Source organism: Equus quagga, chromosome 5 (genome assembly GCF_021613505.1).
Source record: "Equus quagga isolate Etosha38 chromosome 5, UCLA_HA_Equagga_1.0, whole genome shotgun sequence".
Lineage (NCBI taxonomy): Eukaryota > Metazoa > Chordata > Mammalia > Perissodactyla > Equidae > Equus > Equus quagga.
Window position 1 is genome coordinate 115507391 of NC_060271.1, and position 25358 is coordinate 115532748.

The 25358-nt window shown below is 50.5% G+C and overlaps 2 protein-coding genes across 5 annotated transcripts in view; one reads left to right on the plus strand and one right to left on the minus strand.

Annotated features, from left to right (window-relative positions):
* The first annotated feature begins 2663 nt into the window (after positions 1-2663).
* On the plus strand, positions 2664-10909 carry PCARE (photoreceptor cilium actin regulator). The gene is made up of 2 exons (XM_046661846.1): positions 2664-6691; positions 10729-10909. Exons 1-2 carry the CDS (start codon positions 2982-2984, stop codon positions 10907-10909), a joined length of 3891 nt encoding a protein of 1296 aa, XP_046517802.1. The 5' UTR covers positions 2664-2981.
* Positions 10910-20948: 10039 nt separating this feature from the next.
* TOGARAM2 (TOG array regulator of axonemal microtubules 2) overlaps positions 20949-25358 on the minus strand; it is a 53960-nt gene continuing 49550 nt past the window's right edge. For 3 of the 4 annotated variants that reach the window (XM_046661481.1, XM_046661479.1, XM_046661480.1), the window contains one exon: positions 20949-21401. In XM_046661481.1, coding sequence (XP_046517437.1) covers positions 21145-21401 — 257 coding nt within the window. In that variant the 3' untranslated portion in view covers positions 20949-21144. The remainder of the gene's footprint in view (positions 21402-25358) is intronic. The other variant, XR_006888637.1, reaches the window with a different exon arrangement.

Sequence of the window (25358 nt, forward strand, 5' to 3'; positions counted from 1 at the left end):
ATGTAACCGCTCCCCAGGTCAAGATAGAGAACATTTCCGTTACCCTAAGAAATTCCCTCACGTCCATATCCAGTTAATAATTCTTCCCAGAAGTAACCACTTTTCTGAGTTGTATTATTGATTCGTTTTGCATGTTCCTGAACTTCATATAAATGGAATCATTTGTGAAGTGTGTGCTCTTTTATGTCTGGCTTCTTTCGCTCAGCATAATACTTTTTAAATTTATGTTGTTCCATGTTCCAATAGTTTGTTCCTTTTACTGTTAGGTAGTATTCCATTAGACAATTATGCCAAATTTATTTATTTCTCTATTGACAGACATTTGGATCATTTCCAATTTGAGGCTATTATGAGTAAAGCCAACATGAATATTCTTGTGCCTGTCCCTTTTGTGGACCTTTGCATTCAATACTCTTGGATAATTCTTAGGAGTGGAATTGGTGTGTCATAAGGTGGGTGTATGTTTAACTGTCAAACAATTTTTCAAGGTAATTGGGTCATATTACATTCTCACTCAAAGTAATTTAGTTTGATTTTTTTTTTTCATTTGAAGCAACCCCAGTTCGAAAAGAAAGAAAAACTAAAGCGAGTCTTAATGAAAAATGAGTGGCAATGAATAAAGAGCATCGTAAATTGTTTGGAATAGTTAAGAAAACCAGTCTACAAGGCACAGAGCTATCTGACAGCTGATCCTTCAGGCAAATACTTTTATTTTAATTGTCGGTTTGGAAATAATTTTAGCCACCTAGATCAAAGGTTTTCACAAAGATGATTTGAGCAGGGGCCCAAATCCCGAGAGGAGAAGAATTTACATAAAGAACTCTTCCCATGAGCTTTCCACTCTGTTAAATGGAAGAGAGAAGAATCTTCTCACATGGCGTGCTTGTTTACTTAGCCAGCTCTGGGCTGTGACAAATGGAACAACTTCTTGATGCCCAACACAGCTCGCCCCCAGGCACTGAGTCAGCTTTGTGTTTCCCATGAGTTCTACTTCAAATAAACAGACCGGAGAACTGTATTAATTATGCACTCTGGGGCGCAGGGCTGTGACTGGCTTCAGGCTCCACACTGGGCCCCGGTCGCCCGTCTCCAGCTAGCTCACGGCAGAGGAGGTGTCTCTAAGTCCTTTCCATTGCTGAACCTGTCCTGACACCCACAGTGCTATGTTCATTGGTTATACGGGGCACAAAGAGAAAATGGAAACTAAAAAGCCAGAATATCAACTCCAACCTCAGCAACTTCAGGAGACACTCAATGAAATATTTTTTCTATTAGGAAACTTAAAAATTGGCCACAAGTTAACTGTCAAAAAATGGGAAATGTTTTAATAAAAGCCCCTCCTCCTCCTGCAGTGGGTAGGAATTGTTGCGTGTTTAAGAGCTGAGAAATGACAGAATGAGGCCTTAGAACTATCCTGAGGCAGCAGTGTGCTGGGCAGAGGGCACAGACACAGAATGGCCAAAGACCTGGATGCGGGGAGCTCCAAGCCCACCAGCTGGCAATTATTTCCAGACAATTCAGGAAAGAATTGGGGCTTGGTTCCTGACAAAGTAATGCATTTTCTAATGACTCTTATTATTATAATTGGCCTAGATACCAGGGGGAAAGGAATAAAGAATTTCTTTTCTTTCTTCATTTTTTTTTTGCCAGGCTCTGCACCCAACACTTAACAAGCATTAATTGGCTAGATCCCCACCACAGCTCCATGAAGGAGGTACCATTATCCCCATTTCAAAGATGAGCTCTGCCTCAGGGAAGTTAAATAACTTGTGGAAGTTCCCCCACCTAAAAGAAGGAGTCAGGACGGAAACCCAAGTCTCCCTACGCCAAGCCCTTGCTCTAGACTTTACTGACAGCAAATAAGGTTTAAAAGGAGTTTAAAAATGGGCGGCTGCTACCCTTAGCCATGGGCAAGAGCACCATGCTCAGACTGAATAGAATCTGTGCTTGAAAAGGAAAAGGAAAACTTCCCTTGTGTTCTACTCATAATGACCAAATGGTTCTCCACCCCCCAGTGTTAGTTTATTTTCCTGTGAGAATGGTCTAACAAGAAACCTCTTCCTATAAGAGCATCGCCTCCCTGAGCCCCTGCGGTCCACAGTGACCAACCTTGAGCTTTAGATGGCGGTGAGGTTTTCCGCTTTCCTCCTCCAAACCAGGGAGGATGGCTTCCCTGCTGTCTAACTCACTTTTCTAATACAGAGGAAAGCCGCCATGCCTTCTCTGTTCAATGTCTGATTTAAGGAAGTTCTCCAGCACTAGAGTTGTGGTGTTTCTGTAAGCCACACAAACCAGAATGTATTTCTTCAGTTACAGTCTGTTGTGTGTTTTGGGGTCTTGACAATAGCAGGTTGGAGCACACTCGCTGGTTTGCCCTTATTAAGCTGTGAAGGTCGCTTCTCTGCCACGATCTATAGTCGGCAAGTCCTTGCTTCTCTTCCACAAATGTGTCTCTTCCAGCGCCTTTTGCAATTATGGCTCATTTCTCTAGGTTTCATATGGCAGGCGCCTGAACAGAATTATAAGCATGAGCACGTGCAGAAATAATCCGCTTCCCAAGATAGCAAATGCTGAGGAGTTCTATATTAGAACACACTGGGAGTGCTGACTGGCTAGGGCGTGATTAACCTAATAGGCTTAAAGTTCCACTTGCCATCCACATCTGTCAGGACATGAGCGAAATGCAGGCCTGTAATCCACGAGACTGAGGTCTCTCAGAATTGCCCTGCTGCTCACTAACAGCGGAGGATTCAAAACTTGCGACAACGACAGGACAACAGGCACCGTTACCTCCACGCGGCGGGGTCAAGGCAGTGAAGAAAGCTGGTTCCGAGTTCAGGATGCTGCACCTTGGACTTCACAGGATTCTGGCCTGGAAATTGCCTGGATGGATTAGTAAGACTGCCTTTTGTTCCTATTTCAAATACTGCTCTCTGAAGATTGTGACTGTTGTGGGTGGGAGATGACTACAAGGTGAGATCATGGGGTGCACACCTTCCCACAGTGAAATTGTTAACAGCGTCGCTAAGAGTGGCATCCAGTTTTTTAAAAAGCCCAAAGCAATTTTGCCAGGATGTCAGGGGGACAGTGAGAAATGCTCTATCCCGTTGCTGGCTCAAAGCTCCGCCTGCTCTGACTCTGGGAGGGGCTTGTCCCAGGGACAGAGGCCGGCGGAGGACCAGCCAAGTTCCAGATGGACTCAAACCAGAGCTGAAGGTCTTTCTCAGCTCATGAGAGATCCCACTACAGGCAAAAAGAAAGATGTGGAAGGACTGATCCCAGAAACCAGAACCTCCCCATTGCAGCTGAACAAATCAAAAAGTCACATGGCTAAGGACATTTCATTCAAGACACAGACCCATGAGTCACAAGGGGCAGCCTTTTCTGGGGAAGAGAGTGAAGAAAGCAATTCCCAGGAGACCTCCAAATGGGAAAGGAAGCCAAAATGCCACAAGTCAGGCAAACAGGGCCATTGCTGCCAAACTATCTTTCCTGCTCACGGGTCTGAAGTCAAAGTGGACTTCCCTGAGCCCCTGGTAAAGGCCCACCAGCACGCTTACACCTATCTGCACTCCTGCCTCTGCAAATATGAAGCAATTCTGCACATCACCCATCAGGCCACCCAGACCCAGGAGCTGCTGCAGCCCATGGTCAGCTTCCTGCTGCTGTGCTTTGATGAGGTCAACCAGCTCCTGGGGGAGATCTCCAAGGACGGAGAAGTGCTCCTCCAGGAAGTCAGGGAGGATCTGGCTTGGCCGTTGAAGAAAGGAGAGCCCCAGGAGCAGCCAGATCTCCTGCAACAGCTTCTGCAGTACACAGTCAGCAAGCTGCAGGTGCTCAGTGGCGCAGTGGCCTCACTCACCGGCAGCTTCCTGGAGGGCTCCAGCAGCTACCTCCACACTACCGCAAGCCACTTGGGAAAAAAGCTGAGCACGAAGAGGGGTGTGGATGAACGCCTTCTAAGGGCTCTGGGGCAACTGGAGAACTTGGCAAGTGACCACAGCGACCCTGGAGTACAAGGTCTACCCTTGTGCTCTGAGGACAGTGGCATTGGTGCCGACAATGACTCCGTGCTGCTGGCGGACAAGCTGGGCAAGCAAGCTAGCTGGGACTTAGGGCTGGAGCCTGCAGACTGGAAGTCGGGGATTTTACCCCCAGTGGAGTCCAGGCTGTTGGGACATGCCTGGCAGCAAAGTCCTTTCCAGATGGGTTCAGACAGACCCCAGGACTGCCCACTCTCAAGGCCTCTTACAGCAAAGGTTCAGCCAGCAGCACAGGGTGGAACAGGGAGCCCAGGCCCCTCCAGCACCAGCCCAGAAAATACCACCTCCAGGCCTCTGGGGATGGGCAAAAGCAATCCACATGAATCCCTTGGGATGGAGATCTCTGTGGAAGCACATCTTCCTAAAAGCTCCAGGTTGATGGACACACCATCCCTCAGCGAAGGTGAGGACAGCAGCCCAGAGGAGGAGGAAGACACTTCTTACCCAAGGCCAAGGTCTTCACCTGCTGGCCCAGAAAGCACATTTCAGCTACATCCCGGGAGACTCAGGAGCCCCCAGGCCCAGGAAATGATTCTGAAGATGAAGGAAGCCATCAGTGAAAGGATCAAGTTTGTCCCTTTGCCCTCTGGGCACCAGGACTGGGCTGAGGAGGAGGAGAGGAGGACAGCAGTCCCACCAAGACCCAGCACGGTCAGTGGCAGCAGGAGGGAGCCCGAGAGGCAGAGGAGGTCCCAGTCAGAGGGGTGTCTGAAGAGCCACATGGAGGACACCACTCTCCAGGAGCTGCGGAGGGTCCAGAGAGACCTCAGCCAGAGGCTGGAGGCGTTTTACACCCTGGGCACCCAGCGGCAGGGGCAGGGCAAGGAGCGGGTTCTGCACCCCAGAGCAGCAGCTAGGAGGCCTGACAACAACTACAGGGTCCCCCCGAGCAACACCATCAGCAAGCTGAAGGCATCCTTCACCAAGAAGTTCAGCATTTTGCCAAGTCAGGACAAGAGCATTTTGCAGAAATGCAGTCCCCCCCCGGAAGGTGAACAGCCCTGGCCGCCAAAAGCTGAGGGGCTTCCAAATGCCATCCCATCAGGCGAGAGGGCTAGTGAGGCTCCCGGGGCCAAGGACAGGAACATCAGGGGCCATGCCACTAGAACATCAGTCAAGAAACTCATTGAAACTTTCAGTCCCCCTGAGAAACTGACAACACTGGGGGATTCTAAGGACTCTGGGTTGAACTGCCTCAGGAAGTGGGGGGTCCCCATCATGCCTCCCAGATTTCCCATTTACAGGGGGCTTGCTCCTATGTATCCAAAGCCCCAGATTTCTCCAGCAGCAGGCAGAGACTCTCTCAAGTTGGGCACAGGCTGGAGGTGCTTAGCTCCAGTCTTTCCCCCTCTGCTCACAGCAGAAGCATCCAAGAGCGAGGACCTTAACTGTGAAATGCAGGAGGACCCAGAGCATCTCCCTCCACCACCTCTGGAAATCCTGATGGACAAATCTTTCGCTTCTCTGGATCCCCCAGAAAGCAGCAATCTGAGGAGGAGCTCCCTTGAAGGAACCCACGTGCCGGGGCTGGGAAGGGCTGGCCCTTCCGGGAGAACGTGGGCTTCCTCAAAGCTCAGAGCCTCCATGAGCCCCACTGACCTGCTTCCCAGCAGGAGAACTGCCACCCTCACCGGGCCCCGCAGTGCAGGGCCAGGGAGCGGCAAGAGTGGGTGCAATACTGGAAAGCTCACCTTGGACCTGAACCATCTGCCAGCAACCAGCCAAAACCCAGAAGTGGAGGGTAGCAGGGCTCCAAGTCAGGCACGAGCGGACAGGGCTGCAAGCCTCTCCAAGCATCCCCGGAAGGCAGTCCCCTGGCAGCACTCCAGCCACATATCTGGGCAGACCAGGACCTCAGAACCCAGCCTGGCCAGATCAACACGAGGGCCACGTTCTCCGGAGGCTCTAAGACACAGCCAAGAGAGAAGCCCCCCAGTGATCAGAAAGGCCTCTCCCACAAGGGCACACTGGACACCCCGAGCAGACAAGAGTCACCCCAGCCTGCCCTCCTGTCACAGACATGCCCAGCCAAGTGTCCCCTCCACGCATGGCTCCCCCAGCCCACCACTCAGCCCTCTGGCAAGCCCCAGGGTGCTAAGTCCCCCAACAGTGAAGAAAGGAGCTTCCCCACCACCCCAGCACAAGCTGCCGGGCCCTCCCCTGGTGAGCTCACCTGCTCAGCACAAGGTCTCCAGCCCCCCTACCCAGCGCACAGAAGCACGTTCTCCTGCCTCTGGCCCCTTCCTATCCCCCACAGCGTCCCCTAGTCAGGGACTCAAGGAAACAAGAGATTCTGAAGACAGTTGGGAGGCCCCAGCCAAAGCACCCGGGAACACGTGTTCCATATTCTGCCCAGCCACCTCCTCTCTGTTTGAAGCGAAATCACCATTCTCAACAGCCCGCCCACTCACCCCACCATCACTGCCACCTGAAGTTGGGGACCATGGTGGGACCCCCACAGGATGCTGGAGGAGCAGCTCAGGGCCACGACTGAGGGGGGACGCACAGCGGGGAATGGCCCTGTGTGCCCTCAACCCCCAGCCCTTCATCAGAAGGACAGCCTCTGACCGCCGGCCAGGCGTCCGCCTTCATCTGCCTGTCGCCGGCACCACCAGCAACACTTGTGACTCCCACCTCGGCCAGAGCAGGTAAGGAGAGTCCTCGGGTCCTCAAGAACCCAAAACAGCCTTTGCATATATCGGTTGTATCTATCGCTTTTTACTATATGATAAATTAAAATTAAGAAATGTTTGAAATACTTATTAAATTTAAAAAAACAAAAATGACCCCCGTTATGTTAACGTAAATAATTCCTTCTCGTGAAATTTAACTATATTTTCCACAAAAAAAAAAATTAGTGAAAAGAGTGGCACTGTCTTAAATTTTTGCAAATCTCTTGAGTGTGTGGCTTCACAGAAAGACAGCTGGATTTTCAGATCTTGTTCTGCAGTCAATCTTTTGGGATCTCACACATCGTGTAGACTGGAAAATTCCACTCTACATTCATGAAAGAATGAGTGAAAAGGGAAAATAACATCTTAGTATTATAATGAAGATAGTTTGGAACCCATGGACCCCCCTGAAAGGGTCTTGGGGACACCCAGGGGACCCGCTTTAAGAACGGCTGATCCTGGAGATATGGAGTATAAACGGTTGGCTTCCCCATTCCCCCAAGGACCTGTCCCCACTTCTCCATTCTAGCCTCATGTCCACCTCCCCCTTCAGAGGTGTGTAGAGTAAGAAAAAGACTCTTCATGAGTGCTGAGCACCAGACCCCAGGCCGAACGGCTGCCATCCCCACCTTGGCAGAGTGAGTTCCAAGTGTGCCTTTTTCATGAGGGTCATGTCATTGGCCCAGCCATGCAGATGGGCCTGGGCATGTGGCTGCAATGGGCCCTGAGTCAAAGTATAGCCATAGCCTGAGTGTTGAAAGAAGGACTCGTATGTTCAAGCGGTTATTTTATAGAATACACATCTTTTCCAGAATAGTGGCATGGGGAAAAAATGTAAATCTGAGGCCTATTAGAGAGGGACTCTTATCAATATTTCTTGATACCAGATCAGACAAAGTTCAACCAGCCCCAGTCCTTGCTATCTTTGCACTGCCCACGGTTGTGTAAATCAGCAGTTAATTTCTGCCAGAGTGATGCGTGTTACAGACTTCACAACCTGTCAAGGCATAAATGGTAATCTTTTACAAAGTAGTCGGCAGTCAGTTTTAAATAAAGATGTTATCTCTGGAAAGTTGGGCCTTATTATAGTTATATAAACTTCCCCAGCTGCTTGAAGGAAATGAAATATTGATTATTCTTGTAATAATCTTAATGTAACATTGCTCTTTTCTTAAATCTAAAACAAGCCTCCTATAGCACAGAGCATTTCATCTGAGAACCTCTGTAAATGTTAATGGATTATTCCTCACACTAGCCACTTACTCACTTATTAGATTTCTAAAACTGTGCCCTTCAGGAGAAGAGCTTGAGAGAACAGGGACAATAAAATGGCATTAATTAAAAACACTAACATTTAAAAACAGCAGGAGCAATAATAAAACAACATAAAATTGTTCAAGAAGAAAATAATGCCCTTCTCGCAGGCTTCTCCTTGGAATAGAGCAGGCTAAAAGGTTGTTTTATGTCCTGAATCTCAATACTTGGAGAGACGGGGGGAGGTGGAGAATTGCTTGTAGCTTAAAAGAGAGAGGAGGATGCATCAACAGGAGCCTTCCCAAGGTCGCACGGAAGGTCCCATAATGTTTGCACCCATTCCCCTGTCTCCTGGGAAGACCACATCTCTAAGCCGTTCCAAAGTGTGAAACTGTGAGCATGTGATGGGAAAATGCTGGCTCCCAGCCCCCTCACCACCTACCCAGCCCTGTCAAGTTGGCGTCTGTGAGCAGAAGCACACCAGCTCTAAGAGCACCAAGCATTTGCTGCTCAGTAGAGGACAAGCATTTTTTTTCTGCCAGCCTGCATGCCAGGGAACTGAGCGTGATTTCTCCAAGATCGTTCAACGAGCCAACAAGCCAGTGCCAGAGAGCCAGAAACTGCTCAGGACAGGCCGTTTCCCCAAACAGAGACTGACAGGGACACAACCACACCCATCATATCTTGCAGCCAAGGCAGGCTTGCAGAAGAAACTGGCCTGCGTCCAGCGTTGACCCCCCCCCCCCCCCCCCCCACCCCCGGTCATCCTGTGCTAGGCACGAGCCCCTTTTATAGAAAAAATGATGATGTTTCTATCCTCCTGATCTTGGAGCCCAGGGGATTGGCAACAGTCCTTGGAGGCTTACCCAGGAAGCTCAGTTACGGAGCTTCAACTGTTATTTATGCGTTGAATCCCCTGTGGAGGTGTCAGTCTCTGCGTCTCAGCGTGCTGGGGCACTGTGAGCATCAAGAAGGTCCAGACCTTCTCCCCTAAATGTGGTACTTTTAGTTTTTGCCTGAACTGGACGGCCCAGGCAGGCGCTCTCTGCAGCCCTCACCTCGTTTCCTGGATCAGACTGCCTGGGCAGGCTGCCTTCCCAGCAGTTCCAGAACCAGTAGAAACACAGCCACATCATGGCAACCAGGAAAATCAACCTCCCAGCCTGAGCCTCGTGCAGATGTGGAAGCTGATTGGGGTTGAGGAAGACACAGTTCTAGGACCAAATCATTGGTCAGACCTCGGTGTCAGCACCACTGACACTGCATGCCACAGCCTGTCCTCTAGACATGCCCCTCCCATTCCTGCCAGCAGCTCCAGCTGGAGAGCAGAAAGGGTCATAGGTGAAGTGCATCCTGTATATGCCTTCCCCTGCTCCAAAAGGGGCACAGGGAGAAGAAGGAAGGAAGGTGGAAGCTGTGACCCACAAACCACACTGTGTCCTGCAGGGACCTGTAATGGGGCCGGAGGCTGACATGGGTGAGACTGGTCTAAGGAACACAATGGCTCCCCACCACCTGAAAATCATGTCTGTGTGGCCGTCTTAGTGCCCGCCCCACCTCACCCCCGACTCATGCCACCTGATCTTGTAGGATCCAAACTCAAATTTGTCCTCCATTGGCTTGACATCCCATGTAAGCCTAACCACACAAGCTCAAGAATAGTCAAGAATGTGCTGTCACAGGCGGAGAGCAGGGCTTCTGCTGGTGCATGTGGGCAGCTGTGTCTAGTCCTGGCCCTGAAGCGACTGATGGAGAGGCCCTGACCATCAGGTGCCCACCTGCAGCATGACAGGGCTGTCCTGGGGTCCTTTCCAGGTGTGGCTTCCTACTCACACTACGAATCAGCACCCGAGTGACTGCTGGCCATTTACTGAGCAATTGTCACATGCTAGTTGGTACGCTAATGGTTTTACATGCTTCAACCAATATTGATAACTTTGAGTGCCCTATGAGATGGATACCATTATTATCTCCATTTTACAAAGAAGGAAACAGAATCGGAGAGATTAATTAACACGCTACAGGTCACACAGTTGGTAAGAGGAAGACCCAGGACTTGAACCCAGGCAGCCAGACTCCACCCTCCACGCGGTAATTGTGAGGCGAGCCTGCTAGCATGTGGCTTTCTGAGCTGATCCTCCTGGCCTAGACTGCTCTATGCTTGGGACCGCCCTCTGTTCTGCACTCCCTGAGCACACTGGGTGTCCCTCCCCGTTCAAAGCCCCTCTTGCTGTATCACTCAGCAGTGGGGAAACTCTGTTATACCCAAATGCCAGCCTGGGCCAACCAGTCTCCATTTTACTCCATTCAGGAAAAGGGTGGCAGCTGAGCAAGGCAGGGGGGGTTTTACTGTTATTGTTGGTGGTGTTTTTAATTCAACTAACTAAATCTAGCCCTTTATTAAACAAGAAGTGCTTTGAAAACAAAAACAAAATGAAAGCCCGGCTCCCAGAACTCCTGAGGGAGTTGCTTTGTTCAAAGCAGCAGGATCCTGGGCATCACGGGAAAGAACAAGACTCAACTTGTCAGCCGAAACCCCAGGCGCTTGGCTCCCACAGTGCCTGAGCACAGAGGAACGCACAAGGACGCCCGCAGGCAAACCTGATATGGAAAGGCAGAGGCCTGGCACCAAGGGTCCCCTTGGCCTGTGGCTGAGACAGACAGGGATTGACAGAGATAGGCAGAGTGGAGAGCAAGGGAGGTCACCGGGAGGAACACCGGGTGAGTGTTTGATCTGCACCTGTTCTTTCTCTCGGCAGCAGCGGTGAGGAGAGCCCTAAGAAGGATGCAGAGCCGTGGAGCAGCCCCTGTGCCCCAGAGCTGAAGGGCAGCGGCAGGGGCGCATCTCCCCCGGAGCTCTGCGTGCTGGGCCACGGGCTGCAACGGGAGGCCAGCACTGGCTTCAGCCAGGACAAGCCCCAGCAGAAGGAAGCGGCCTGACAGGCTGGCCAACGGGGTCGCACTGATGCCAGTCACCCCAGAAGGCAAAGGGTGACAGCTAAGCATCAGGATAAACCACAGATGGTGGGCTAGCCCAAGTCCTACTGAGGTGTCCTGGAAAGGCCTGGAAGGAACACTACCCAGAGCGTCTGCTCCATTCTAAACATTCACCATTTTCAGTCCCAGATCCTGCTTTGCCTTCAGGTTCAAAGGTTCACTATAACTTTGGACCCTGCAACGACACTCTTTAATCCTTCAAGTACTGGCCTTAATTTAGGGGGAAAATGTGTTTACCGCGTGCTTGATGGGCCAGGTGTTTTACCTGGGTTAGCTCCCCGATATCATTTAATCCCCACAACAGTGAGTGAAGTGATAGCATTCTTCTGGTTTTGCAGATAAGGAAACCAAAGATCCCACCCGCCGAGTGTCTTGCCTGAGGTCACACAGCTAGGAAGAGAACAGAGCAAAAATTGGAACAGGTGTGCCTGGCACTGGAATCTATTGTCTTTCATTACATTTCATCACCCGGGACCACTCCATCACTGCATCTGCCTAAAGCATTCGTAGTTGCACAAACGGTTGGAAAGCTTTAGCTTTTTAAGGTTAAATAGTGGCACAGCATTGAAGTCCCCATTACAAGCTTTGTTTAGAAGCTGATTGTTTCAAGGATAAGGAGACTGAGGTGGAATTAAGATACAGCCCCATCCACCCTCCTTCCTTTCCTCCTCCCCAAGCTCAGCTCCAAAGCCCAAACATGAAGCTGCCAGCCCACTAGAGCAGCCGGCTGCCTCTCAGCGGAAGTGCATCTCAGAGGCATGTCTCAAATGCTCTGCCCCACGCATCCACGTGCCTCCAGCCTGAGTGGGTACAACAAGGCTCCCCAACAAGCATGGACAAGCAGCCTATTCTCTGTGTCCATGGGGGCTGGGGCTCCGGAGGACGTGTGGGTACGGTGCACACGCGCACACACACACACCAGTCTCCCCCACGGGCTCTTCAGCCAACTTTGTTCCCAGGTCACCTGCTGACCTTCTGCTGGAGTTGAAATTGAAGCGAAGAATGGCCATTCATGCCAAAAACCTGCTCTGCTGATGAGCTAGACTGGCTGCAGGTCTTGGAACTTTTCCACTGGAGGCTGTGGAGTACTTTCTATTCAGAAAAGAATTTGCAGTAATTGGGTGATTCAGTGCTGGCTCAGTGGGTTGTCAAAAGGCAAGAATTCTCACCCACGGGGTACAGCTAAGGGACAATGCTCCAGATCTGCTGCAAAGCTGATTTTTTAAGTTTGAGAAAATTATAGACTTCAACTCCTTTATGTTGCAATAGATCATGACTCCAGAACATGTTAAACTGGGTCCCAGGGACCACAGCTACCTCTCCCAGGGATAGGCCATGACTCCGAGTCAATGAATCCCACTCTGACGTGTCCAGTTATTAAAATAGGAATAATCTCTTCCAAGGCATTCAAGGAACAGTTGATTAAACTCTACAAAGAGGGGCCACAACCCGCCCCTCTGTTGGGAAATGCACGCAGCCAGCTGTATGCTCACATTAGCTGTGTAGCCTCACTGGTCGTCAGAGCAGAGCCCAGGCAGCAGCAGAGCTTGTTCTGGGGCCGAGCCACACTCACCACAGGCGTGGGCCCTGGGAACCCCCTGGGCTGCCGACAATGGGAGGAAGTCCAGCTACCCAGGCAGGGCAGGGCTGAGGTAAGAGTGAGAACAGCCAGGTTTAGGAAACTTGCTTGATATAGATCTGGGCAGTCTCCCTGCAGGGTTAAGCTGGCAGCATGGGGAAGCGGGGTGGGCCCTGGGGAGACTGGGCACAGAGCTGAGCAGGCAGGAAGCAAGCAGTGTGGAGGGATCCAGATCATGAGGAAGAAGGCTAGTCAGAAAGTGAACCCCGCCCTGTGCCAGGGTGGGGCAGGCTTCCGGGAGGTCTGAAGAAACAAAGCAGAACCCCAGCTACAGGGAGACTGGACAGGGACACAGCTGATGAAACTGGGATACAACATGGGGCCTAACCACAGGAGAAATAAAAAGTCTAGTTACCTGAACCAGGATACGACGTGGGAGCCAGATCTGCAGGAAGGGGGAGTGAGGCTGAGTCTCCAGCCCAGGGCCTCCTTAAAGGGTCACATCTTAGAGGTCTGGGGCTGACTTGAGTGTGTAGCTGGGGGCTGAGTGCACCCAGCTGGGGTAATGAGAGCTAGAGGTGGGAGGCCAGACAGCACCTTATATCATGGAGAGGACAGCATGAGAGAGAATGCCCTGGAAGAGTCTAGAATGAACCCTTGCTGCTCTCCATGAGCGTGCCTGGCAGGAGGCTCTCTGAGACGAGAGGTTGTCCCCTCCCCCAAGCTAGGCTGGTAGGCAGCAGCCAACACCGCGCCCCCCCCTCCACCCGCCCCCACACTGCAGGCAGCAGTGAAGGTGTACATGGCTCCTCCCGCCATCAGCCCGGGAGCAGTTCATGACTCCTCCTCATCCCTCTACATTTGCTGAGCACCTACTCAGGCCAGGACAGGGCTAGGCTCCTGCGGCATATCTCCCTACGTGATATTATATAATGAGAGGCCCCCGCTGCCTCTAGGCCCAGGCAACAGGTACAGTGAGCTGGTATAGCCATCCTGTTGCCCAAGTCCCCAAAGGCTTCAAGAATCCCCAGTCAGCTTCCCCAAGGGAAAAGGGGAGGAGTCACCAAGGCCAAGAGTCTCAGAGGTAGTCAAGGTCAAAGGTAAAGCAACTCCCAGCCGGCACAGGTCAAAGATGTGTTTCTGGCTACCATCCCAACCAGCAGACTTAGCCCAAATGACATGTGAATTAGACTTTGTACAAAAGAAGTTAAATCCACCACAACAGGCCACCTGTGTGGTGTCAACTCCATCTCACCCCTCTGGAGACCAGACCTTTCCTCAGCCCAGGCCTTTGGTCCTTCCTTGGACAGCATGCTGCTGGTGGTGGGAGGGGCATCCCAGCTCCACGGCTTCTCAGTGGTCACTCTTACCCGCCTCCCCTCCTCCCCAGAACCTCATCCTCGCTGGGCCCAATCCCCTTCCTGTGCTCAAGGGAGAAGAGGGGCAGGTTTTGTATCATTTTTTCTTTTTAAATCAATTAAGCCAATGGATCCAGCCCATCAAGAAGAAATGTTGGGTATAAAAACAGAGGGAGTCCACCACAGGAGATCAATTTAAGGGGTGCATATTATCCACAAGTGTTTATTTGGGCCAACTCCCTTCTGGGGAGGGTATGGCCTTCATCCTCCACACCCACAGAGACCCCCAGAGCCGCGTGGAGGGAGGCGCCCGGCCAGCTCTTTACCCAACACATTAGTAACAGAGCAAATAGTTCTGCCCCAGGGGAAAACCACAATTTTCTGGTTCCATCAAAAGGATTCATAGAGGAAAAAAAGCAAATATAATATTCTGGTGGAAAAGTGATAGCTTTTTGCAAGTGTAAATACAATCTTCAAGGTGAAATGTAACTTCCCTCCGAAGCTTGGGTCTGTGTGGTTGTTTACTATAAACAGTGTCTATTTTCCTGCCTTACATCTTACAGGTGGTTGAGAACCTAAAATAAGCCATGTTGAGAGAAAACGCAGGGCAGACAGAGCAAAGAGACCTTTCTTTCATTGTGAAGAGCTTGCCTCATAAACCCTACAATGTGAATGAAAGAGATTTTGATATTCTTTTTTCTAAAATAAACCAGTATTTTGCAGGTATCAGGGGAGCTGGTGCAGTGAATTGTAAGTGTCAACATGTTTGTCAATTGATCATCTGGTTGACTGCTTACAGGCTGCCAACACCCACTCTGTCTTCCAAAGGAAAGCTTTTCAAAGGTAATATATTTTTAAGTAGCCCCACATCAAAGATTCTGTTGAACTGCTATAAAATAAATGTGGCCGGAGCCTTTATTAACAGTAGATGTTATACTGCACTGTGGTTTACTCCCTGTGCCTACCTGAAGTTTAAATAAAGTTTCATCAATCCATCCAGACGTTTTTATGAAATGTAATTAAAGATGCGCTGCACACGCACAGGAGCGAACAGTTAATTCACTCAGCACTCTAATTCAATTTTATGGAGGACCCTGGACACTGCTGGCTTGATTACGCTCACGGACTTCGGAAAGTAACTTTGCAGATAGTCTGTGGGCCCTACATCAGTGACTATAGAATTCAACTGATGTAGTGGCCCAAGATCTGAATGCTGTAATTCCAGACACCCCTGATATCTAGCACACGAGAAAACCATCTGTTTTGGCTGGAATGGTGGCACTAGCAGGACTCAGGTAGTGCCCATGGACAAACCTGATAGTCCTGAATTAGAGGAAGAAGAATGAAACAAGGAAGAGGAGGAGAAAGAAGGAGGGATATGACGAATGTGTCAGTCACCTGGGGGAGCCAGAGTTGATCCCAGAGTTGATGGTGAGGAATTAGGACACAGGAGCTGAGGCCCAACGCCTCTATCACTCCACCCTGTGACCTGGCTTTGTTCCTAAGCCATCTTTTGAGCCACCGGGGGGAAGTGAATTCAATCTCTCTTTCTTTTCTTTTCATTTCTTTTCTTTCTTTTGGTGAGGAAGATTGGCCCTGAGCTAACATCTGTGCCCATCTTCCTCTATTTTACATGTGGAACCCCACCACAGCATGGCTTGATGAGTAGTGTTGGCCCACGCCTGTGATCCGAAGCCAAGAACTCGGGCCACCAAAGTGGACCACTTGGAACTTTATTATGCCACTGGGCTGGCCTCTCCATTTTTGTTTTTAATGTTCCTCTCTGCCATCTCTTCACTTTAAGATTCTGATTAAGAAAAGAATTCAGGACCATTTCCCCCTCCTTCCCAATCTGCTTTGATCCTTGAAGAAAGTTAAAAACAGCTGTCAAACCCAGCTAGAATTGACTTCCTTCGTTCAAGGATTCCATGTCTTTCAAAGTGAAAAGGCTTTAAAACATTTTGCTTGCAATCACAACTACATATGTCAAATATACCAAACAGAAAAAAACAAATTAAGCTTCAGAACCTCCCGTTTATTCCCGTGCTGAGTCGTGGGTGATCTGTCAGTCAGACAGTGGGAATGACTTTCATGCCTTCTGAACAGCAGGTTTTCCTGGGATGAGACTAGAGTTAATAATAATTATACCTTTTCTTTGTGTATAACACTCTACTTTTTCAAAATACAATTATCCACACTGTTTTATTAGATCTTTAAAAAATCCCATGAGATGAACAAAGGAAGTATTTTTTCAATAGTTTTTACAAACGAGAAAAAAGAGGCTGAGAGATGTCAAATGTCTTGCTCCAAAGACACATTGCCAGCTCGAGGCAGATCTAGGTCCCCCAGCCCATGGCCAGCCTTGGTTCTACGCCTACTGTGAGCCGTGTTTAGATTATTCTGGGGGCGGGAGGGCGGGGGAGGACAGCCCTAGAAAACGATACCACAACCTTCTTTGGAAAAAAATCTGAGTTTTCGCTAAGATTTACAAACAGGAAATTATTTTCCATATGCAGCCAAAGTCCGGTTGTAATTTTGGCCATTTCTCTTAAACTAGCTTGCATGGAAACTCAAAACAAAATTTCCAAAAGAATTTTTAAAAATGATAATCCTCTCTACGTACCTCCACCACTCCCCATCCCTCCCACGCATGTACTGGCATCAAGAAAAAAAGAGAAGTTTTTCCAAAAAATCTTTGTTCCTCATCGCCACAAACCCCTGAAGTGTGCTTCAGGGTGAAACCCCCCAGCAGGAGCAAATGGCACTTCAGGAGGCAGCTCTGACACTTCATCTTCAGGGCCCCAAAGCGGTAAAAACCAGTGCAAGAGACAGAAAGGAACTATAGACCCTGGGAAACAAATTGCCTTCATGAAAATTATTTATCTGGCTTTTTTTTTCTCCTTTGGAAGGGGGCAGGATTGGCTGTGTTTATAAGACCTGGTGACCTTTGAAAGCTATTGTTTAGTTAACGACTTCTGACACCAGCCGCAGGGATGCTGGATCACTTTCTGGATGTAAAAGTTCTCAAGGAGAACCCAAGGTGATGCTAATAACAGCTGTCATCCCACAGAGAGGTAATTATAAAGCCATGATTCAAACAAAACAAAACCTTCACATATTATAGCCTTCATCCCTGAAACACCAGGTGACAGGATACAGAGAAGCCATAATGCCCCTTGAATAAAGCCCAGTAATGATAAGGACCACACTGGAACCCCAAGTGGTCCCTGCCTCAGAAACACCCACCTGGTGAGCGGCCCCTTGCACATGGTGATGCTGCCTGGTCTGCCTGCCCAAGGGACCCCTGGAGCCCAGCTGGGACGAGACAGTCAGGGCACTGCTTCTCCAGCCTGCCTGATCCTAGGAATCACTCAGCTGCTCGATCATTTGCAGACTCCCACGCCCCTTGCTGGAGGGCCAGATCTACAGCTGAGACTAGGAATCTGAATTTTTAACAAGCACCCCATCCCCGTCTCCCTCCTCCCTCCCCCAAGCAATTGTTTTCATCAACCATGTTTGGGAAATACTGGCTTAGGAATGCTGACTCCCAGGTGTGGGCTAGCCTGGGAACCTAACAACCACTGAGAGCACTGGGACTGTAGTAGATGCACTGTCGAGAGCCAGGGGTCCTCACTTCAACGAGCACTACAGGCCCTGCTGTTGCTAGCAGGCCACAGTCCACACTGTGCCCACATCTTCCCCATGCTAGCAGCCTCCAATCACGGCATACCTCAAGTCTTCACTTTTTTGTACTATAAAACTTTTCCTCTTCTCTCCTGCCCTTGAGTCTCTGCCAAAACATAAGCAATCGTGGCTGACTCCCTTGCTATGGCAAGCCCTGAATAAATAGTCTTTGCTTTTTTCATTTGGCTGGTCTTTGGTTATTTCCACAAACCCTGTCCCCACCAAAGCCATGGTTGGATAGCCAAGAGTTTACAGCATGCCCTGATGAGCAGACCAGACCAAGCAGACCCTCTGTGCCCTGAAGTTTTTAACGGCAAAACTCTGGGGCCAGCCTAATTCCAGGAGACCATGGAATTTCAACTGGTCCTCTCAACAGGCTCGGACCGACCCAAGGGGCGGTAAATGTCCTGGAGCCATAGATTATCCTGGAGCAGGTCAGGAGCTTTGGAGTCAAACAGACCTGAGCACAGATCCAAGCTCCAGCCACTTCCTAGCTGTGAATTTGGGCCTGGCCCCCACAATGTGGCCCCTGCCAGACCAGGAGCATCAACCTCACCTGGGGGCTTGCTGGAAATGCTGAATCTTGAGCCCCACACCAGACCTGCTGAATCAGAATCTGCACTTTCACAAGATTCCCAGTGATTTCCATGCACTGGCGGAGGTAGCTTCTCAAGCATCTCTTAAATGTTCTCAACACAAAAAGAAATGGTAATAATGTGATAGGATGGAAGTGTTAGCTAACGCTGTGGTGGGAATCATTTTGCAATATATAAATGTATCAAATCAGCACCTACACCTTAAACTTAATGTTATATGTTGATTATATCTCAGTAAAGCTGGGGGTGGCGGGCAGGGAGAAAGGACAAGACAGCTGCCTGGGCCCCACCCAACACCAACTGAATCCAAAATTCCTGGGGTGGGGCCCAGACATGAGTATTTTTTAAATCTCACCAGGTGATTCTGAAGCATAGCGAGAGTAGAGAAACGCTTCGCTCTGAAGGTAAGAGACAAAAAAGGAAAGAGAAAACAAGGCAAGAAGCGGGGCCTCTAGGAAAGTTTTCCTAAAATATGAAAAATTCCTAAGCAAGGAATTCCTCAGACCAGTCTTTGGTCCTTGATTTTCACATTGGAGAAAGAGAGAGAGAGAGAGAGAGAGAGAGAGAGAGAGCTCTTCCGTAGGTAGAGGCTATATTCCCACACCCAAGGGCATCTTCAGCAAGTGGAGTTTCCAGCCACACGCCCGCGTGCGTGCACACTCACACACACACACACACACGCACACAGAGTCAAGCAACGCATGGGGTGGGCTCGGCTCAGCCCCCTGGCTCTCAGGACAATCTTCATTTCCCGTGACCAGCCTTCCACTGGGACTCCTTCCTGCGGGCCCTCCCCAGGCCCAGGTTACTAACGTGCTGTCTTCCTTTTGTTTTAAGAATAATGATGTGGGAAACCTTTTGAGGCTGAAATTTCCTGCGGCACCAGAACCACCCAGCCCCTCCCCAGTGGGGTGCCAAGGGGTCACCCCAGAGACCGGCTGCCCAGAGGCTAGATTAAAACCTGAAATAGGGAAGGAAAAGAGGACCATGCAAAATTTATCCTTTGCTTTTCAGCTGTTTTCAGTTGTTTTAAACACCTCCGCCTATGAGGATGGGGACAGATCACAGGGAACAGGAAGCTTCTGCTGTGCAGATGTCCTTGGAAGTCGGGACCTGGATGCAGGAAGACAGGATAAGGCTTTTGAGCTTAATTTCTACCTTCAAAATCCCTGCCAGACTCCACGTCCCTGGGCTCCGACAGTTCTAAAAACTCCTGAAATCTTCTGATAGGTTCCAGGAACTTGACAAGCAGAAAATGCCAGTGTCCCGACCAAACCCGAGAAGTCTGCTCAGACTCCAAGCAAAACCAATTAATTAAACTGTGTAAAAGTTTACTAATGTTTACAATCAGCTTTTTGGGGATCTTTGACGGCTCCCATCAAGAGGCCTTTAACCTGGTTCAGTCAGAATCAACACAGGACAGGGTAGCAGTGGAGAAGCCCCTGCTGGGGTCACAATTAGGTGAGACGCAGCTCACACCGGGGCTGGAATTACCCAAAGTCACACTTAAGCCACCTATTAAAAGCCCAGGTCCCAAGATAACTGTGCCATGCCCAACCTCATGCCAGGGCATTGGGGGCGGGTGACCTAGTTACACCTGGCAACACAGGCAAGATGGAAAAGCGGCTACTTCAGCCAGGGGCACCCAAGGGGTTTGGAAATATATAAGTGAGTCGATTTGGGGCTTCCTAGCCTGCTGTGGGCGGAACTCCCCAGAAGCTCAGAACAGTGATGTGCAACTCACGTGATACCAGGGGGTGGGTGACGGTGGAGAGCGGCCCACTGGTGGGGCTGCCAGAAACTTGCTGGCATGAAGCCTCGGCTACCTGGATCTGCTCCCGAGTGTTGCTGTGGGTCTGGCCTCCTCAGCCGGGACTGGGATGTTGCCCTTTCAGCCTTCACCTTACCCGGGTGTTTGAGGTAATGACCTGAGTTCTCATTCTTTCTGGTCACACCATTGTCAACCTGCCACTGGCCCCAGGCAAAACAGAGCCACCCCTATGGTGTCCATAGCCCAAGCCCCAGATGTCCCCTTCTCACTGCCAGGGCCCCATTTCTCTGGCTGCTCTATCAGTGGGCAAGGCCTTCTCTCAGCTTCCTCAGGTCCTGGCCCATCCTGCATCCAACACAGCTCTCCAGCTCCATGATCGGCCCAGCCAGAGTAACCATGCAACTTCAGAGCCCCCCTGCCGCTTGATGTCTGCATGCGTGCGTGTAGCACTTTCTGCTCTACCACACGCTTTCATTTCTGCTATTTCAAGTGTGAAATGTCATCTAGTCCTCTTCAGAACTAGCCAAAAAGCCAGCTTCCAGAGAAGGTTTTTAGTAATGCAAATGTCAAACTCTCCTTGCCTTTTGATAAGCCGGACAGATCCCCTTAGAAGGTTCCCGTGGGACCAACAGACGCTTCACTGAAGATTTTGTAAGACAGAAGTGCCGTGCCCCCGGGGACGTCTGCTACACTACCTCAAATCAGGCTCGTAGCAAATGGACTGGATCTGAATGACCGACTCAGGGACTCTGGGTCAAGAGGGGCTTGTTGAGCTGCTCACAGCTGGGAGCTTCAGCCCCAAAATGGTCTGCCACCCGTGGCTCTGTGCTACACTTTTTCTCCCTAAGTTTTCATCTCAGTATCATCTGCAGCTGGTTTTGCTGTTGTCATGTTTCGTTTTCTTTGTCACAAACCTATTTACTGGAAAATTCTCTGAGGTTAAAAAAGTACAAGATAATAAAACCTTAGAAAAATAAGTAATTCTTTTATTTCTACTTCAAAATATACTATGTACATCTGGAACTCTAAGGGAAAGTAGACCAGGAGATTATTCCATCAGAAAAATAAAATAAGATGAGAAATAGTGATTGCCCACTTCAGATCCATCTCGAATCCAGCCGAAAGGGGCGAGAGCTGCCAGTCTTCTTGCTGTCAGGTTCCAGCCCTCGGTCGGCGATCTCGGAGCTGCCTCACAGGGATTCCGTGTGTAAGAGGTCCTGGAGTGTTTTGAGGACTTGCTTTGGCTGGCCGGTGGCCAAGTCCTGCAGCCGGGAGCCCATCTGCCCCTGGAGGCTCCTGGCCAGCCGGCACACCACGGTGCGGACGTTGCCGCCAAGCCCAGGCAGGATGCCGCTCCCGAGCATGTTGTTCAGGAAGTACCAGAGGACCGGAAGCACGTGGCGCTCCACGGCCTGGGGCTTTCGGGGGTAAACCGAGGCCACCAGCACTATGGGGCAGAAAAAAGGGAGAGATACTTGAGTCAGGCACTCTCCCTCTCCCACTGCCCTCTCTTTGGACACCGACTCTGTCCCTCAAAGGGAAAGCAGCCCAGCAGTGCTGACTAATCCATTAGACACACTCCCTAGGGCTCACAACATGTTTAGGAGCCCTTGGAAATGTTTTAATTTCTTTTAACATCAGAAGAAGAAAATATGAAGATATCCAGCCTGGTTTATATTCATGTTTATGCCAACCAGTCATAAAAAACCCATAATTTTTAATTTTTTTTTTTAATGGAAGAAAGGCAAGAGTGCTGAAGGCCCGTGACAGTCATAAGCAGTCCCTGCAGCCCAGGGGAGAGGAAAGAGGGACACACACCTGGATTGCAATCCTGCCTCTGCTATTTACTAGCTGTGGGAGCTTGAGAAAGCCACCCAACCTTTCTGAGCCTGTTCCCTAATCTGTAAAGTAAGGATGATAATCCCGAACCAAACTTTAGAGATTGTTAGAGATTAGATAATAAATGTACATGAAGTGACTATTTAGGTAGCCAGTACTAGCATTGATTTAATCCACATTACCACCTATGAGAGTTCACACGGAGAAAACCTACTAGGGAGAGAAGTCAAGACTCTCTCAAATGAGCATTCTGGAAAATAAACAGCCAACAGGAGATGAGAGACCCGTGGCCTCCCCAGTGTCTGGATGCCAAAGCTCACAAGAAGACCAGCGGGAATCCAGGAGGCGAGGACGTGCTTTGTAAAGCGTCGAGCTCTGCACAGACCCTTCCTCCCAGTGATGAAGCCCCCAAATCTGGTCACAGGGCCCCCATCTTCTCCAAACCCCAGAACAGCCAGAAGTAGGCTAAATCTGCCAGCCAGCCCTCCACCGCAGGGTAGACGCCGGGGTTGCCCCCAATGTCAAAGCCATATCAAGGCTATCCCAAATCGCTTCGGAGGGGCTGCTCCTGCCTCCAGCCATGGCTGTGTTACTCTAAGTGCCTTTGTGCTAACGAGGCCTGCTGTGTAACCCTTGCACTCTGCTGTCATCTTGCCAAAGGATAAGTGCTGCTGAAGGCAAATGACGCTGAGAGCAGCGCTGTATTTATTTATGGGGCCAAGAAACTGGAAGGTTCCCTGGGCCGAGACACCCCCAGGAAACCAGCATTGCCTGCGCCCTGAGTCTGGGGCTCAGAGCTTTGCAGCGTGACTCCATTTCATTCTCACAGCACCTGAGAGACGGACACTCGTCCACTTCACAGAGGAGGAAACCAATTCTCAGGGGTCACGGAGCTTGCCCAAGACCGCACAGCCAACAACGGCAGAGGTCAGAGGCCATGCCTGCCTCCGAAACCCATGCTCTCTCCACCCCTCGCTGTCCCAAACCTCTAGGGGTTCCGCATTTCAGAGGCTAGTCTGAAGTTTTGTTTTATTTTTAGTGAAACCCCCAGTTTGTCCTTCCCTCATTAGCTTAACATCATCCATTCCCCCAGGATATCTTCCAGCAGGAGCTCCACGGGGTCCCTCTGATTTCAGAGCCAGTTGAGGACAATAGAGAACCAGAGAAGATGACCTGCCCCCTCCCCCCCAAGCTCAGCCTGACGCTCTCAGTGCCATTTCCTGCGGAAGGTGTACGTTGTCTTTCAGGCCTCAGGGTGCCTGCACCCCACACTGTGGGGCTTCCCTTGAGGCTGCCCAAGTGTCACACAGCCCTCAGAAATAAAGGCAGTCCTTGTTACTGGGGAGGGCAGGACTACACCCAACCCAGCCGCGTCAGCAGCTTCATGAAGTGGGACAAAGAGGTGAGAGTTACTTCCTCGTGCTGGAAACAGGCTGCAAAGGGAGGGCACCATCACAGGAAAGCCACCCAGTGAGCCCCAAAAGAGGCGGGAGGGTGTGGGGAGGGGGAGAGAGAGGGAAGGAGAAGTGGAGATAAGAGGGAGACAGTCAGAAGGAACCTAAAGAAAACCAATAACTCTGATTAGCCACCTATGCCGAACAACTGCAACTCAGAGTTTTCCTAAATCTCCACGGAAACTCAGCTGCAAACAAAGGGAAGAACTTTCTCAAAAACCGGGCCCTGGCAGGGCTCCCCTGCCCCCAGCAAAGGGCGAGGGTTTCACCTGACCCTGCCCACTTCTCCTCCAGAGACACCACATTTGGCACCTGAACGCTCTCCCTCCCATCAATGAGGCATCAGCTGCCCAGCCCCCAGGGCCAGGGAGGGGGCCGTCACCTGGCTGACAGCGGTGGGCCTTTCAAACTGGCAGAAGCAGCAGTGGCCCTCCTGGGAGTCATCATGAGGAAGAAAACCCCATTAAACGCAAGCTTAAAAGGCAGCTGAAGTAATTAGCCAAGATTGCTCCTGTTAAGCTGTGCTATTTTTAGTCCCCACCTTGTGTCAATTGAAATTTTCTTCTCTGTTCCTGGCTGACACCGAATTAACAGAAGAGCTATGTAGAAACTCTTGCTTTGGGATCTCTTGGAAATAGATGGAAAGTATTTACAGCAAATGGATAATCTAAAATGAAGTACCCGCCCGCCTCTGGGCCCCATAAATTACCTATACTAGGACAGGTAAGGGTTTCACCCAGAAAATGCTAATTTTGAGCAATAGAAAGTGTTTCTTGTCTGGTACCCAGGAGGGTCTCAGTTATGTGGGCCCATTCCCATCCCAGGGCACCCACGTCACGGCACTGTGGCTGCATCACGGCCCCCAGCCCCGCCTCACTTGCCCCAACGGCTTGGGGAAGGCCTGGCACCTGGATGGGAAGTAAGGGGTCATTCCAGGGACGCTGGGAGGATGGAACTGTCACCCACAAGTTGCCCCTGCCCCCAGGAACTCAAGGGGGTCTTTGGAAGCATTTAATTGTTTTTCCAAAGTGTTTTCCTTTTGTTCTGTTAAGGAGATCCTATCACAAACCACCCTGAACCAGACCAAGCCTCACCAGAGAGCTACACCTGTGACCTTTGCCTTATTTTTAATGCTAAGATCACCTCTCCAGGAGGAGCTTAGGCCTTATCACCATAACCTGCAGTGTATGTGGAAGCATGTTTTCCAACTGAGCCTGCACAAGCGAATACCCACCTCTCCCTTTTGAATATTCATTATTCCCCATCCGAAATAAAAGGTCCCCGCTTCCCTTTGTTCGGGGACGCCATGACTTTGGAAATGAGTCCTCATGGTCTCCTATTTGTTGCAAATATACTTTACTTTGTGAGACGACTACTTCTGCTGGAGAGTCTGATTTAACTCGCCAGGAGGGAACCCACTTTGGTTTCGGTAAGAGAACCAGGACACAGAGGCAAGGCCAGGAGCAAGAGACGGGGTGGCGGGGGAGCGGGAATGATGCTCCCAGCCAGACAACGTGTGCTGAGCACCTTCTGAGAGCCGACACCGCGAGGCCCTGGGTGGGCCAATGGACTGAGGCTGGCACCATGTGGGACCTCAGGCCAGAGGGCTGGGAGGACAGAGACAGAGGAGGTGATGTCAGAACCAAGTGGGCACCCACCAGGTGGAGGAAGGAGGGTGGAGAAGGGCTGTGCAGGCCGGGAGCCTGTGGGTAGGGGAAGGTGAGAGGATGGGAGATTAGCCTTAGCCGCTGTGAGGAGGTGAGGAGGGCAGCACGCTGGCACCCAGAAGCAAAGGCAGGGCCGCTCAGGGAGAGGCAGCTTAGCACAGAGCGTGAGGGCGTGCCTCTGCAGCAGCCTCCTGGGGACAGATCCTGGATTACTTGCCAAGGGACTTTGGGCATTTAACCTTTCTGACCTCCATTTTCCTTCTTTGTACAAAAGGGATAATCATGGAACCCACACGCTCCTTGTGGGGTTGTTATGAGGATTAAATGATCCAGTGCATATAATAGGGGATGGAGGTTACAGGGCAGAGCCTAGAGGTCCAGGCAGCAACGGGCCTCGTGGGCCACTCCAGGGAGCCTGGACACTATCCTGAAGACTGCTTGGGG

What these genes read in the sequence shown, in the direction of transcription:
- PCARE (XM_046661846.1), top strand. Translation starts at nt 2,982, where the DNA reads ATGGGGTGCACACCTTCCCACAGTGAAATTGTTAACAGCGTCGCTAAG. An exon ending in TCCCACCTCGGCCAGAGCAG is followed by an intron (nt 6,692 to 10,728) that starts GTAAGGAGAGTC and finishes TTCTCTCGGCAG; the next exon opens with CAGCGGTGAGGAGAGCCCTA.